The sequence below is a fragment of the Musca vetustissima genome, unplaced genomic scaffold (genome assembly GCF_032173495.1).
Source record: "Musca vetustissima isolate MV318-11 ecotype Yass unplaced genomic scaffold, APGP_CSIRO_Mvet_v1 utg571, whole genome shotgun sequence".
NCBI lineage: Eukaryota > Metazoa > Arthropoda > Insecta > Diptera > Muscidae > Musca > Musca vetustissima.
In genome coordinates, this window is record NW_026880836.1 from 240,388 (window position 1) to 255,178 (window position 14,791).

At 31.6% G+C, this 14,791-nt stretch overlaps 1 protein-coding gene across 2 annotated transcripts in view; it reads left to right on the forward strand.

Moving 5' to 3' along the window:
- LOC133326700 (protein GDAP2 homolog) overlaps positions 1–14,791 on the forward strand; it is a 163,004-nt gene that overhangs the window by 112,553 nt on the left and 35,660 nt on the right. For both annotated transcript variants that reach the window (XM_061535317.1, XM_061535318.1), the window contains one exon: positions 2,984–3,084. In XM_061535317.1, coding sequence (XP_061391301.1) covers positions 2,984–3,084 — 101 coding nt within the window. The remainder of the gene's footprint in view (positions 1–2,983; positions 3,085–14,791) is intronic.

The window sequence follows — 14,791 nt, forward strand, 5'->3', positions numbered from 1 at the left end:
TATAGTTCACCTACGATGGGTTTCACATACAATGTTGAAATTTTATCTGACGGGTGCCAGATGTGGCATACCGACGACTCACATCTTCTGACATGATCTAGGGTTGGTAAAAATATAAAGACGTTCAATGTTTAGATCAAATTTCATTCCTTTGCTATTGGTTATACAACTTTTGACACTTTGAGTGGGATTGACGAGAAGCGATGGACCAATGGGTCCCAACTTCGGACTTGATCTAAGTTTTTTCATTCCCTTGACATTAGATTTACAAATTTTCAAATAGAAACGCCTTCGTAATTTTCGGTTTAAACCCCTTGGCACAGAAAACGTTCAACTTGCGTCCAGGTTTGGTATAACGTCTAATTATACCCTTCACCACACTGTGGTACAGGTTATTATGTCGTTTTGCATATTTTTGTAACATGCAAAAATAATCGAGATAGACTTTTGAGAATATGCATAGAATCACTTTCTGAGTCGATTTATGCATGTCCGTCCATCCGTCTGTCCGTCTGTTGGTGTTAAATTGTAAATAATTTGTTAGCCCAAGGACGAACCCTATTGAAATTAGGAAAAATCGGTTCAGATTTCGATTTTCGTCCGATTTAAGGTAAATGGTACACCAAAGTCCCTATATATCTTTCGATTTGAACGAAATTTGGCACAGCGTATTGAATAAGGTCTAGAATGATGTGTGCAAAGTTTTGTGAAAATCGGTTAAGATTTAGATATAGCTCCCATTTATAGCTTCGCCCGATTTTAATTAAATAGTCCACGAAAGTCCCTGGAAATCTTTTGATTTGCACGAAATTTGGCACAGCGTAATAAATAAGGTATGGAATGATGTCTTCCAAGTTTCGTGAAAATCGTTTCAGATTTAGATATAGCTCCCATATATATCTTCGTCCGATTTAAGGTAAATTGTGTACCAAAGTCCCTATATATCTTTCGATTTGCACGAAAATTGGCACAGCATACTAATTTAAGTCTAGAATGATGTGTGCAAAGTTTCGTGAATATCGGTTCCGATTTAGATGTAGCTCCTATATATAGTTTTTAGGTAATTGGTGCACCAAAGTCCCTTTCGATTTGCATGAATTTTGGTATAGGGTACTGAATTAAGTCTAAAATGTTGTTGCTAAGCTTCGTGAAAAGATCCATAGCTAGGCCGATTGACACAAGGTACTGATGTAATATAAATTAGTCTCTGGCAAGTTTCCCCGAAATCGCTTGAGATATAGATATATAACAAAAACGTGTCGTCTGTTAGGATACATATGTAGAATATACCCAAAGTGGTGAAGGGTATCATATAGTCGGCCCAGTCCGACTTTACTACTTTCTCCACTGGTTTTTATATATTAAAAATGTCCTTCTAATTCCCCGTCATAAGGGTGGGACAAGGCCTAAAAATTCGAACGACGGAAAAGTAACTTGAAGGCCAATTAATGGAGTTTTGTTCGCGTTTTTACTGACTCGTAACACGGAGCAGCACTTTCAACTATTTACAGGTATCGATAAATGTCGTTAATGAACTTTTTCGTAAACTAAAAACACACACTACAACAATGCCTTCCATTAATCGGATTGTATACATTTAAAGCAGATTGCGTACAAATTAGCAGAGAAGTATAATCAAACCGGGTTGGTAATTTGATACCCTACATAACTACCACTAAACTCTAATATTCTGGGGATATGGGCAATATTTCGCGGTTATTTTACACACAATAGTCTTAGTTCATTTGATCGGCTGAATATTTCCTGCTAATTATCAAAATAGCCATTCTAAGTACTTGGTTTCACCGTATAAAATATGTAATGCTCCGCTTTTGAAAGTAGACTCTAGAGTGACAAGAAAACTAGACAAAAGTTAAGTTTTCGGTCCATTTCATCCCCGAAATAGCATCTGCTCACTACCGAAAACGATTGTGGTCATCTTTGGCCACAACCGCGACCCCATGTAAATTGCATAGCAATCAGCGCGACTTTTACGCCGTCTAGTGTGGGCATAGAATGCAAATTTTTCCTTTTCCACACAAAAGTCTGAGTCCATTTGAGAAGCTAAGTAATGATCGAATATCATGAAATGGATCATGCTTATTCTATGATCAGATCTCCTTCCACATGTAAAATTTTGAAGTAAGGGTCATAATTGTGGTCTCTAGGGCGACCAGAAAAACAAACGAAACAAGTTTTTGTCCATCTGATCCCCTAAACATTTACATTCGTCACGATTGTTCCATAATTTTATTTACACATTATAAGGGACTGAGGGACGAACATGCATGTCTAAATCGACTTCCAGAATATCTCGAAAAATATTTTGATAATCACTTGTCATTTTTATATAGTTACCTAGCACAGTAGTATGATTACACTGTCCCATAGACTCCATTTATATTTTGTTCGAAATATAATGTCATAGATAATTGTTTCTCTCCCCAAAAATAAGTCTACAACTTTTATACACAAACTTATCCGCAAATAATATGTGCTTTTCACTGTTATACTTATTTCGAAAGCTTACATTACTATGACAGAAAGCTTTGCAAAGTTTTACTACTCATAACAGTACCGAAGTATGCTATTGCTCATTGGTTTTTCAAATAAATCAGCTGTGCTTTACATTTTTTGATAAGTAATGCTAACTTAACCTGAAGATTAACGCGATTTTTTAAATAACAACATCTTACATGTTTTCTTTAATAACAAAAATTTATTAATACATGCAATTTTTATTAATAAAGTTAATAGATTTACATATTTTTTTATAATTTTATACTTTCCAATCTCAAGAAATTTTGTTGATTAATTCGGAATATTAAATAGGAAATCTCAATCTGAAGAAATTTTGTTGATTAATTCGAAATATTAAATAGGAAAGGAGATGAAATATAAAATTTTCGACTTATAAGAAATTACCTTCCTTGATTTCCTATTTTTCACATTACAAATTTTTATTAATTTCTCTCTTTTTTAGGCCGATTTGGATCGCCAACATTTGTTGGGCGATCGACCACGTAATGGCGTCTACGAAAGTGTGGTTTCCGATGGCATTGAGGGCTTGGAACATCAAGAAAGGTAAGTGCGAACAGTTACTATTAAAGCAATAAGCATTTGCAAAGCGTCTTAACACGCCTTCATACAGGTGTAATAATTTAATAGATTATTTGAGATACAAAAAATATTATATTTTCACAACGACGTCATTTATTTGGATGTGCACTGATGAAAATGTTTTGTTAAATGAAATCATAGCTTGCTTCATGCCTGAGAGATATTTTTTTAATTTTAATAAGGGATATCAAATTAGTGGGTGACATATTCATTTCACACTGCAAAACAAATTGGTGGAAAGTAATATACTCCATACATGCATAATATGGGATTATATTTTGTTTTTTCTTAGAAAAATTAAAAATGTGTTACATGGTGATAACTTAGTAGTATTATACAGAAATCGCAAGACAATTCAAAAAATTTTAAAATTCAAAGTCTTATAAAATATATTATTACTCTTGAATAGCTTTGGAGGTCTTCTAATTAAAAAGGAAATCTTAAAAATGGTATTATCTCTACAAAAGACCCATAAAGAGTAGTCACTTTACAGAAGATCTAAAGAAGTTATTTTATCTGTAGATTAAGGTCTATTGCAGGGTCCTCTATCTATGAAGTCCTCTGAAAGGTCTTCAATCAATAGAAGGCTATAGAAAAATCATCCATATTAGATCTTCAATATCAAATAAGTAAAGACATCGTTAAATTTGACGGGGCCGAACTGCACGTGTTGTGCATTCCTTAAATCGATCGGGAAAATATGTTTTTCCAATTTGAAAGACCATGTTTCGAGATATTATCTTTTTCTTGATCTTTCCATCCCTTCTGCGTGACCTTTCTCTTCAATAGGATCGCTTTTATATGCCATTTGAGCTACGAGCTAATTATTCCCTACACAACTATGTTGCAGCCCCAAGAGTTTGTAACGTCGCGAAATATTGGTCCTAGACCCACCTTTAAGTATACCGATCGTTATATCTCGGCTAGCTAAGTCGATCTAGACCGTCCGTCTGTCCATTATAATTTGTAAACACGATACAGGCCGCAGTTATGGACCAATCTTCACGAAATTTTGCATTTAGGATGGGTTCTGCCCAATGAAGACCCCTATTGTTTTTGGTAAAGATCGGTTAATATTTAGGGTATGAAATGGAACAAAAACTAAATTTTTGTCTGATTTTCTGGTCGCTCTAGAGGCCGCAATTATGGCCTCAACACCGCGAATTTCTACATGGAGAAGGGGATTGGGCCTAAGAATAAGCATGCCAGTTTTGATAAAGATCGATTAATATTTAGCGGGTCAAATGGACCCTGACTTTTGTGTGAAAAATGACTAAATTTGTATTCTATAGCGTATAAATTTGTCCCTGAAGGACCTAGACCCAAAAAGTTGATAGTATGTTCAAGAGGAGTGGTTGGCCTTTAAATTGATACCAATTATATTGTCGTATGTACTCGGATGTGGGAGTTACATTTAAATATTTACAGGTGCTTACGTACTCACATGTTATTTAGTAACGCTTTACCACACTAGAGGCGGAAATACAGCGCGGATCGCTTTGAAATTTTCCATGAGGATCCAGGTATGGTCAAGGATAACGCCTATAATTTTCGGTGATGATCAACTAATAATATGGGGATAAGGAGGACCGAAAACATAATGTTTTGTGTTTTCTCTAGTCAATATATAGGCTACAATTGAAAGTCGAACATCATAACACAACCCATGGTGAAGGGAATCTGGACAAGTAATTGGAAGGGTTTTACTGAATGTTAGTAATATTTGTTGACCTCTAGTCGGTCAAGAGGGTGCAAATATAGCGAAATATTTTCCATGCTCAGAAAGTTAGTTTTTCGTGGAAGTTGTGTAGGGTATCATATGGTCGGCCCCGTCCGACTATACTGCTCCGCTCACTGGTTTTATATTGTAGATTAAGAGATGGCCTCAAGATGCTAGATGACGTCTTATGCTTAATGTAGGCAATTATAGTGCTGTGGCCATTCTTGATGGGCTTGGCGTATTTTATTCCAATTTTTGGAAGTTTAAACCGGATCTCAAAATAGGTATGGAACAGGTTTCGATTTAAATATTTGAGGATAGAAGTCGATTTAATCCGTCGCCTATATGCCATCCTTAAAAGGACTACAGGTGTTTTTTGGGATACAGTAGGGTCTGCGAATGAGAATGAGAAATGGTGGATTTTCCCAGGTTATTCGGCTCTTGATCTATCGGCAGGTGATCAGACTTACGTTTTTTCAGTCAGGACATTTTGTTGTAGGTTAAGAGATGGCCTAGCTATACTTCGCTAGATGGCGTCTTATGTTTAATGTAGGGAATTATAGTGCTGTGGCCATTCTTGATAGGCCTGGTGTATTTTATTCCAATTTTTGGAAGTTTCAACCGGTTCTGAAAAAAGGTTTGGAACAGGTTTGGGTTTAAATAGTTGAGGGTAGAAGTCGATTTTATCCGTCACCTAGAGAACATCCTTAAAAGGGATACAAGTTGTTTTTTGGGATACAGTAGGGTATGCGAATGAGAAATGGTGGATTTTCTCAGGTTATTCGGCTCTTGATCTATCGGCAGGTGATCAGACTTACGTTTTTGCAGTCTGGTATGGTATAGCATCAGATGGAAAAATTATAGCACTGGAAAAGGAAAATACTATGCTCTTATTTGAAGTTGTGCCCTATTTGTTTGGAGGATGGTTCCTATAGATCTCACTCTTATAGATTAATCTTTGAAACGGAACAAATTGATAGGATTGATGTTTTCATGACTAGGTGTGGTCTCGCATTCTTGGCTAAGTTACAATTTGTACAGAAAATCACTATTTAATCATCTTGTTGGAGGATGCGGTTCAGTTGCGTGTGCGTAAGCACTTGCAGTCTTCGCTACATTCAATAATTTAGGCTATGTTACCCAATGGAAGGTGCCTTTGTTCTATCACAGAAAATTTTTCTCATATTTCGAACATTCCAGCGAGATATTGAATAAATCATACAATAGGCTGTATCCTTGTTTGAATCCTCGTTGGGTATGGAGAGGTCCTTTTCGATCTTTACGGCTGATCTTGTGACAGGAATTCCGAACATGGCTTTAAAGCCTTTGAGCGAATATGGCAGTCGAATTATGTTTTTAGTCGACGAGTAGGTGGAATGTGACTATGTTCTTTTATAAGGGTTTTTTCAGGATTTATCGTAAATACATAAAACCAGGAGATGCACACTGCCAATCTGCATTTGACCACCGGTCATAACAGTTCGATTTTGTATTCTTTAGCCGATTGTTTACTATTAGGAGCACACTTTGGCTAAGAGGTGTGTACTCTATACGGTTGAAGATTTGCCATTGAACAAATAGGTTCCACAAGATTTTATATAGGAAATATTATCTTCCACAACATTTTGTATGAAAATTTTATTAAATTCCACAAGATTTTCTAAGAAAAATATTAAGTGCTAAAAAAATTCTATAGATGTTATGTTCCTCAAGGTTTTATATAGAAAATATTATGTTCCACAAGATTTTCCAAAGAAGATATTAAGCTCCACAAGAGTTCCTTTAGAAAATATTACGTTCCACATGATTTCCGTTAGAAAATATTAAATTCCACAAGATTTTCTCTATACGGTTCTGTGGTACCTTCGCCGCCAACAATTTGAAGATGAAGCTTTGAAGCAAAATGCTCTTTCTCGATACCGAACGCACTAACGTCTTTGGATTGGCGCTTTGCTCGTTGATAAAATTTTCGAACTTCATTCCGATTACAGTACATCTTAGATTTGTTCACGTTTTTTTTTTCAATATTATGTTCCAATGATTATCGTTGGAAAATATTGTGTTCACAAACGTGTCTACGGAAAATATTATGTTCCACAAATTTTCTATTGAAAATATTATGTTCCACAAGATTTTCAATAGAAAATATTATGTTTCACAAGATCATCTACGTATTCCCCAATAATTGCTATAGCCAATATTAAGATCCACAGGCTTTTCTATAGAAAATATAAAGATCTGCAATGTTTTCTATAGAAAATATTAAGCTCCACAATTTTTTCTCTAAATAATATTAAGATCCACAAAGTTAACTATAGTAAATATAGTGTCCCACACTATTCACTAAAAAAAATACATTGCACTAAATTAAGCTTTTTTAATATTATTTACAAATACATATTTATAAAATTAACCTTATATTATTCAAATCAAATGACCTTAACATTTGCGTACAAAAAATGATTAAATAATTCTGACATTTAAAATCGTATTATCACGCTAATAATTTATAGCCAAAGTTACAATTATATCAACGGAAACGGAAATGAGATTCAAACTGAAAAACCAGCAATAAATTTTGCATCACTACAACTACTGCTCCGGAACAAAGAGAACACTTTCATGACTCTTTTGAAAAAAAACACACATACACACACAAACCAATCTCCTATCATAAAATCTACAACAAGGATGTGAGAGAAATAACTACTGTGTTCGTATGTGGAGAAAATGTGTTACGCACATAACATAACAATCGTTGACCTCCGTACATAACCCGCATACATGCTCTTGCATGTTTGCCGACAATCTATGGGCCAAAGTTCATGTTGCATTTACCGAATATATGTATATGAATAAATATCCTCAGGGTTCCCTCTCCCACCTATCTTCCTCCCCAACCCCCTCAACATTGACAATGACGTCAGCAGGACACTCTATTATGCCACTCATGTTCGCATTGCTTTCGTCATAATAAGGTTATGACCTCAATGAAGTGCTGTGTGGCAGCAACGAACAATCAAATTTACAAATAAACAAATTTTTTGTATTATTCAACCTTTCAATGGATCGAAATAAATACATTGTCGTTGTTGTCGTCTTAAGGGCCATTAGACAATTTTTTTTTCTTTCCATTTATCAAGGTAATGGAGTGTTATCCTTCTCCAACACGTCACTCCTCTCCTCCCCCTCTTTGAACATAAACTAAAAATAGAAAGAAATTAGAAGTTAAAAGCTAAAAATAGACATGGGCATGCACAAACACAATTTCTTAGTCAGTCAGAAAATAAAATATCTCTGTGACGATGGCAAACACCAGCGACTGGATTGTGAAACCAAAATGCGAATGGTGAATAATCGATAGATAGATAAATATATTGTATTACTCATGGGGGAGAAAAGAAAACAGATGAAGTTATAAATATAAAGAAATAAAATAAATATTTAGGGAACACCGCGGTTATTCATTCCAGCTGCATAGTCACAAATAATGTGGGACTCCTATGATTTTCCATAGCAAATTTTGGGTGCCAAAAAGATTTTTCTATAGAAAAAGCATTAAGATCCAATATTATGTTTCACAAGATTTTTTGTCCAAAATTTTATTTTCCCACAGGATTTTCTTCGGAAGACATTAAATTCCACAAGAATTTCTGTTTAAAATAATACATTCCACAAGTTTTTCTATAGAAAAGACATTAAGTTCCACAAGAATTTCTATGGAAAATAATACGTTCCACAAGTTTTTCTATAGAAAATATTAGGTTCAACAAGAATTTTTAATTAAAATATTATGTTCAGCACGATTTTTATAGAATGTTCCACAAAATTTTCCATAGAAAAATCAGGTTCCCCAAAATTTTCAACAGGAAAATTTGTTCCACACAGTATTTTCTCTATAAATATTACGATCAACGAGGCTTCCTATGAGAAATATTCCTATAAATATTATTATTATGTTCCGCCAGTTTTCCTATAGAAAATATTAGATTCCACAAGTTTTTTTAAGGAAAATATTATGTTCTACAAGTGTTTCTATAGAAAATATTAAGTTCCACAAGATTTTCTATAGAAAATATTACGATCCACAAAATTTCCTATGGAAACTATTAAGTTCCACAAGATTTTCTATAGAATATGTTATGTTACACCAGCTTTCCTATAGAAAATATTAGGTTACACAAGATTTTCTTTAGAAATATTTTGTTCTACACGAGTTTTTTGGAAAATATTACGATCCACAAGGCTTCCTATGGAAATATAAAGTTCCACAGGATTTTTTATAGAATATATTATGTTCCATTAGACTTTCTATTCAAAATATTATGTTCCACAAGATTTTCTTTAGAAAATTTTGAGATACACAAGATTTTCCTATAAAGTTCCACAAGATTTTCTTTAGCAAATATTAAGTTCCACAAGATTTTCCGCGAAAGATATAAAGTTCCACCGGACTATATTTAGAAAATGTTATGTTCCACACAACTTTTAAAAATATTAAATTCCACAAGATTTTACTTTGGGAAATATTAAGTTCTATAAGATTTCCTAAGGAAGAATTATGGTCCACAAGTTTTTGTAAGGAAATTATATGTTCCACAAGATTTTCTATAGTAAATGTTAACTTCCACAAGAAACTAATAAGATCCACAATATTTTATATTGAAAACATTACGTTCCACAAGATTTGCCATAGAACAAATAGGTTCCACAAGATTTTATTTACAAAATATTAAGTTCCACAACATTTTACATAGAAAATATTATCTTCCACAACATTTTGTATGAAAATTTTATTAAATTCCACAAGATTTTCTAAAAAAATACTAAGTGCTAAAAAAATTCTGTAGATGTTATGTTCCTCAAATTTTTTTATATAGAAAATATTATGTTCCACAAGATTTTCCAAAGAAGATATTAAGTTCCACAAGATTTCCTTTAGAAAATATTAGGTTCCATAAGATTTTGAATTGGAAAATATTAAGTTCCACAAGATTTTCTTTAGAAAATATTATGTTCCACAAGACTTTCTTTAGAAAATATTATGTTCCAAAAGATTGTGTACTGGAAAATATTATGTTCCACAAGATTTTGTATTGGCAAATATTAAGTTCCACAAGATTTCCTTTACAAAATATTAAGTTCCACAGGATTTTCCTCAGAAGATATTAAGGCTTTTTTAAGGAAATATTAAGTTCCACAATATTCCTTTATGAATAATTATGTTCCACAAGATTTTCTGTTGCAAATGACATTTTCCAAATTTTATTTCTCTAGGAAATGTTATGTTCCACAAATGTTTCTTTATAAAAAATATTATAAACCACGAATTTTTTCTCAAAAAAAAAAAAAAAAAAAAAAACAAAAAACAGGTTCAACAATGTCTTCAATGAGAAAATATGATATTTTTCTATGGAAAATATTATACTTCACACGCTTCTCTATAGAAAATATTAAGTTCCCCTAGATTTCTTATGATCCACCTCAATATCCCAATCCGGAAAGATCAAATCGCTTGATGAATTTTTGATTTTTTTTTAACAAATAATAATCGAATTCACTGAATATTTCTGCTGCTGTATGAAGTTACGGTTCGTTGCACTTCAAAATGACAATTGTCGAAAATGTTAAAAACAAAACAAAAAACTGTTCAGGTTTTAAACATTTTTCATGCACAGCAACACAACAACAGTAAATAATTCATCGCCAACAAAATTATTCGAGTCATATTGTTTTGGGATGAGAGCCGTGTTTGGTGCGGTTAAAATGTTTCAATTGTTTTATTAAAAGCGTACAGAAATTAAAAAAAAAAAAATACGACAACAACAAAAACACAATATTATATTTCAAGCGATTCTATTTTTTTCCACATGAGGGATTTTTAAACGAATTCTGTCGTGTGCGGTATTGCTGAGAGATTGATGTTGTAGTTGCTATTATTATTGTTTTTAATCTTATGCTGGGAAAATGGAATTTATGAGTCTAATTACAATAACTCATGAGATTTTGGATAATATTTTTTTTACTTATCATTTTAGGGTTTGACTGGCGATATGATATCAGCATCAATCACATTTTGTACATGTCGTTTGGGAATAATTCGGAATACAATGTTATAAAAGTATTTTTTAGAAAGAAGATTGTAAATTTTATATGAAATTTTGTGGAACATAATATTTGCTGAGGGATATATTATGGAACATAATATTTTTTTATAAAATACTTTGTGGAACGAACTAGTTCCTAAAGGAAAGCTTATGGAACGCAACATTTTTGCTAGAAAATCTTGTGGAATTTTATGGAACATAATATTTTCTTTAGAAAATCTTGTGGAACAAAATAGTTTCTTTAGAAAATCTTGTGGAACATAATATTTTCTATAGAAATTCTTGTGGAACATAATATTTTCTACAGAAAATCTTGTGGAACATATTATTTTCCATAGACAATCTTCTGCTACGTAATATTTTCCTTCGGGAATCTTGTAGAACATAATATTTTCCACAGAAAATCTTTGTGGAACATAATATTTTCCATAGAAAATCTTGTGGAACATAATATTTTCCCTAGAAAATCTTGTGGAACATAATATTTTCTATTGAAAATATTGTAGGACATAATATTTTCCACAGAAAATCTTGTGGAACATAATATTTTTTTTTAGAAAATCTTGTGGAACATAATATTTTCCCTAGAAAATCTTGTGGAACAAAATATTTTTTATGGAAAATCTTGTGGAACATAATATTTCCTTTAGAAAATCTTGTGGAACATAATATTTCCTTTAGAAAATCTTATGAAACGTAATATTTTCTTTAGAAAATCTTGTGGAACATAATATTTTTTATAGAAAATCTTGTGGAACATAATATTTTCTATAGAAAATCTTGTGGAACTTAATATTTTCTTTAGAAAATCTTGTTATCGATAATGTTATATTCAGAAAATCTTGTTATCGATAATATTTTCTATAGAAAATCTTGAGGAACATAATATTTTTTATAGAAAATCTTGTGGAACATAATATTTTCTATAGAAAATCTTATGGAACATAATATTTTCTATAGAAAATCTTGTGGAACATAATATTTTCTATAGAAAATCCTATGGAACATAATATTTTCTATAGAAAATCTTGTGGAACATAATATTTTCTTTAGAAAATCTTGTGGAACATAATATTTTCTATAGAAAATCTTGTGGATCATAATATTTTCTATAGAAAATCTTGAGGAACATAATATTTTTTATAGAAAATCTTGTGGAACATAATATTTTCTATAGAAAATCTTATGGAACATAATATTTTCTATAGAAAATCTTGTGGAACATAATATTTTCGATAGAAAATCTTGTGGAACATAATATTTTCCATGGAAAATCTTGTGGAACATAATATTTTCTTAAGAAAATCTTGTGGAACATAATATTTTCTATAGAAAATCTTGTGGAACATAATATTTTCTATAGAAAATCTTATGGAACATAATATTTTCCGTAGAAAATCTTGTGGAACATAATATTTTCCTTAGAAAATCTTGTGGAACATAATATTTTCTTTAGAAAATCTTATGGAACATAATATTTTCTATTGAAAATCTCGTGGAATATAATATTTTCTATAGAAAACCTTGTGGAACATAATATTTTCGATAGAAAATCTTGTGGAACATAATATTTTCCATGGAAAATCTTGTGGAACATAATATTTTCTTAAGAAAATCGTGTGGAACATAATATTTTCTATAGAAAATCTTGTGGAACATGACATTTTCTATAGAAAATCTTGTGGAACATAATATTTTCTATAGAAAAACTTGTGGAACATAATATGTTCTATACAAAATCTTGTGGAACATAATATTTTCTATAAAAAATCTTGTGGAATATAATATTTTCTTTAGAAAATCTTGTGGAACATAATACTTTCTTTAAAAAATCTTTTGGAACATAATGTTTTCGTTAGAAAATTTTGTGGAACGTAATATTTTCTATAGAAAATCTTGTGGAGCATAATATTTTCTTTCGGAAATCTTGTGGAACGTAATATTTTCGATAGAAAATCTTGTGGAACATAATATTTTCTTTAGAAAATCTTATGGAACATAATATTTTCTATGGGAAATCGTGTGGAACATAAAGCTTTTCTTAGAAAATCTGGTAGAACATAATATTTTCCATGGAAAATCTTGTGGAACATAATATTTTCCATGGAAAATCTTGTGGAACATAATATTTTCCATGGAAAATCTTGTGGAACATAATATTTTCTATAGAAAATCTTGTGGAACATAATATTTTCTATAGAAAATCTTGTGGAACATAACATTTTCTATAGAAAATCTTGTGGAACATAATATTTTCCTTAGAAAATCTTGTGGAACATAATATTTTCTTTAGAAAATCTTGTGGAACATAATATTTTCTTTAGAAAATCTTGTGGAACATAATATTTTCTATTGAAAATCTTGTGGAATATAATATTTTCTATAGAAAACCATGTGGAACATAATATTTTCCATAGAAAATCTTGTGGAACACAATATTTTCTTTAGGAAATCTTGTGGAACATAATATTTTCTATAGAAAATCTTGTGGAACAAAATATTTTCCCTAGAAAATCTTGTGGAACATAATATTTTCTATGGAAAATCTTGTGGAACATAATATTTTCTATGGAAAATCTTGTGGAACATAATATTTTCTTTAGAAAATTTTGTGGAACATAATATTTTCTTTAGAAAATCTTGTGGAACATATTATTTTCCATAGAAAATCTTGTGGAACATAATATTTTTCCTTAGAAAATCATGTGGAACATAATATTTTCCATCGACATTTTGTTGAACATAATATTCCCATAATAATTTATATTTTTATTATCTATATTTTTAGATATTTGCCTTAAATTTCTTAATACGATTTTCCTTCATGATAAAAATCTATCCCCTTTTTCGTCAACAAAATCCTTAGCCACACATGACCTCATTCTGGTGTCTTCTAATAATGTCACAAACTTGGAAGATGAGTCACACACAATCGTCTATAACTTAATTTTGAATTTCTTAACGAAATCAAATGCTGACAACATTGTTTGTAATTATTTTTACGAAATTTTGCAAAACAAAAAAAAAAGGAGGGACACACCACCCATCATCTATCACACCCCACTGTCGCCAATTCTCTTAACTTTGTATTGATTTCATGTCCGTGCTCCCTCTCTATATCTCATTATTGGCCGCACACACACATTTTCTCATTTATGAATATGCACTAATAATAAACCGATTGACATTTCGCACTCACAGTCGGCGGTTGTCCCGACACATGACGCCACTTTATATCTAATAATTTTATAGAGATGGCAGACGTCATGTCAGCATGACGTATTGTTGTCACCTTCATGCTCTCTTCTATATACACCAAATAAACAATACAAACTAATAATAAAAAAAAGTTCACCAAATCGTAAATCTCGCAAAAAATAAAGAAAAAAAAAACAAAAATACAAATAAAATTCGCAATGCCAGCCGCTGCATATCAATTGGCTATGAATGGCCTTTGGGGGCTCCCACCAAGTCCGAGTGTCTGTGTGTGTCCGTGTGAGAAATTCATAGCTTTTTTCGGACTTCGACCTAAAATAGCCATAACAATTTAGAGCGTGTAAGCCCTGAACGAATATTTCAGAAAAAAATACGCAAACAAAAATATAAAAACAAACCCAAAACGCTCATCCGACGCCCATTGTCGACTTTTTTTGTTTTGTTTAACTATTCGTGCGGTCGTTTATAATTTGCATATTATTTGTTTGGTTTTTTCTGTTCTCTTATTCGGTTTTTATTTTTATAAAAATGTACCCAGCAAATATGGTTATTTACATTGATATTACAGAATTCTGTCAAGGAAGAATTTGTATACTTATTTACATAAGAGTTTGCACACGTGTGCACA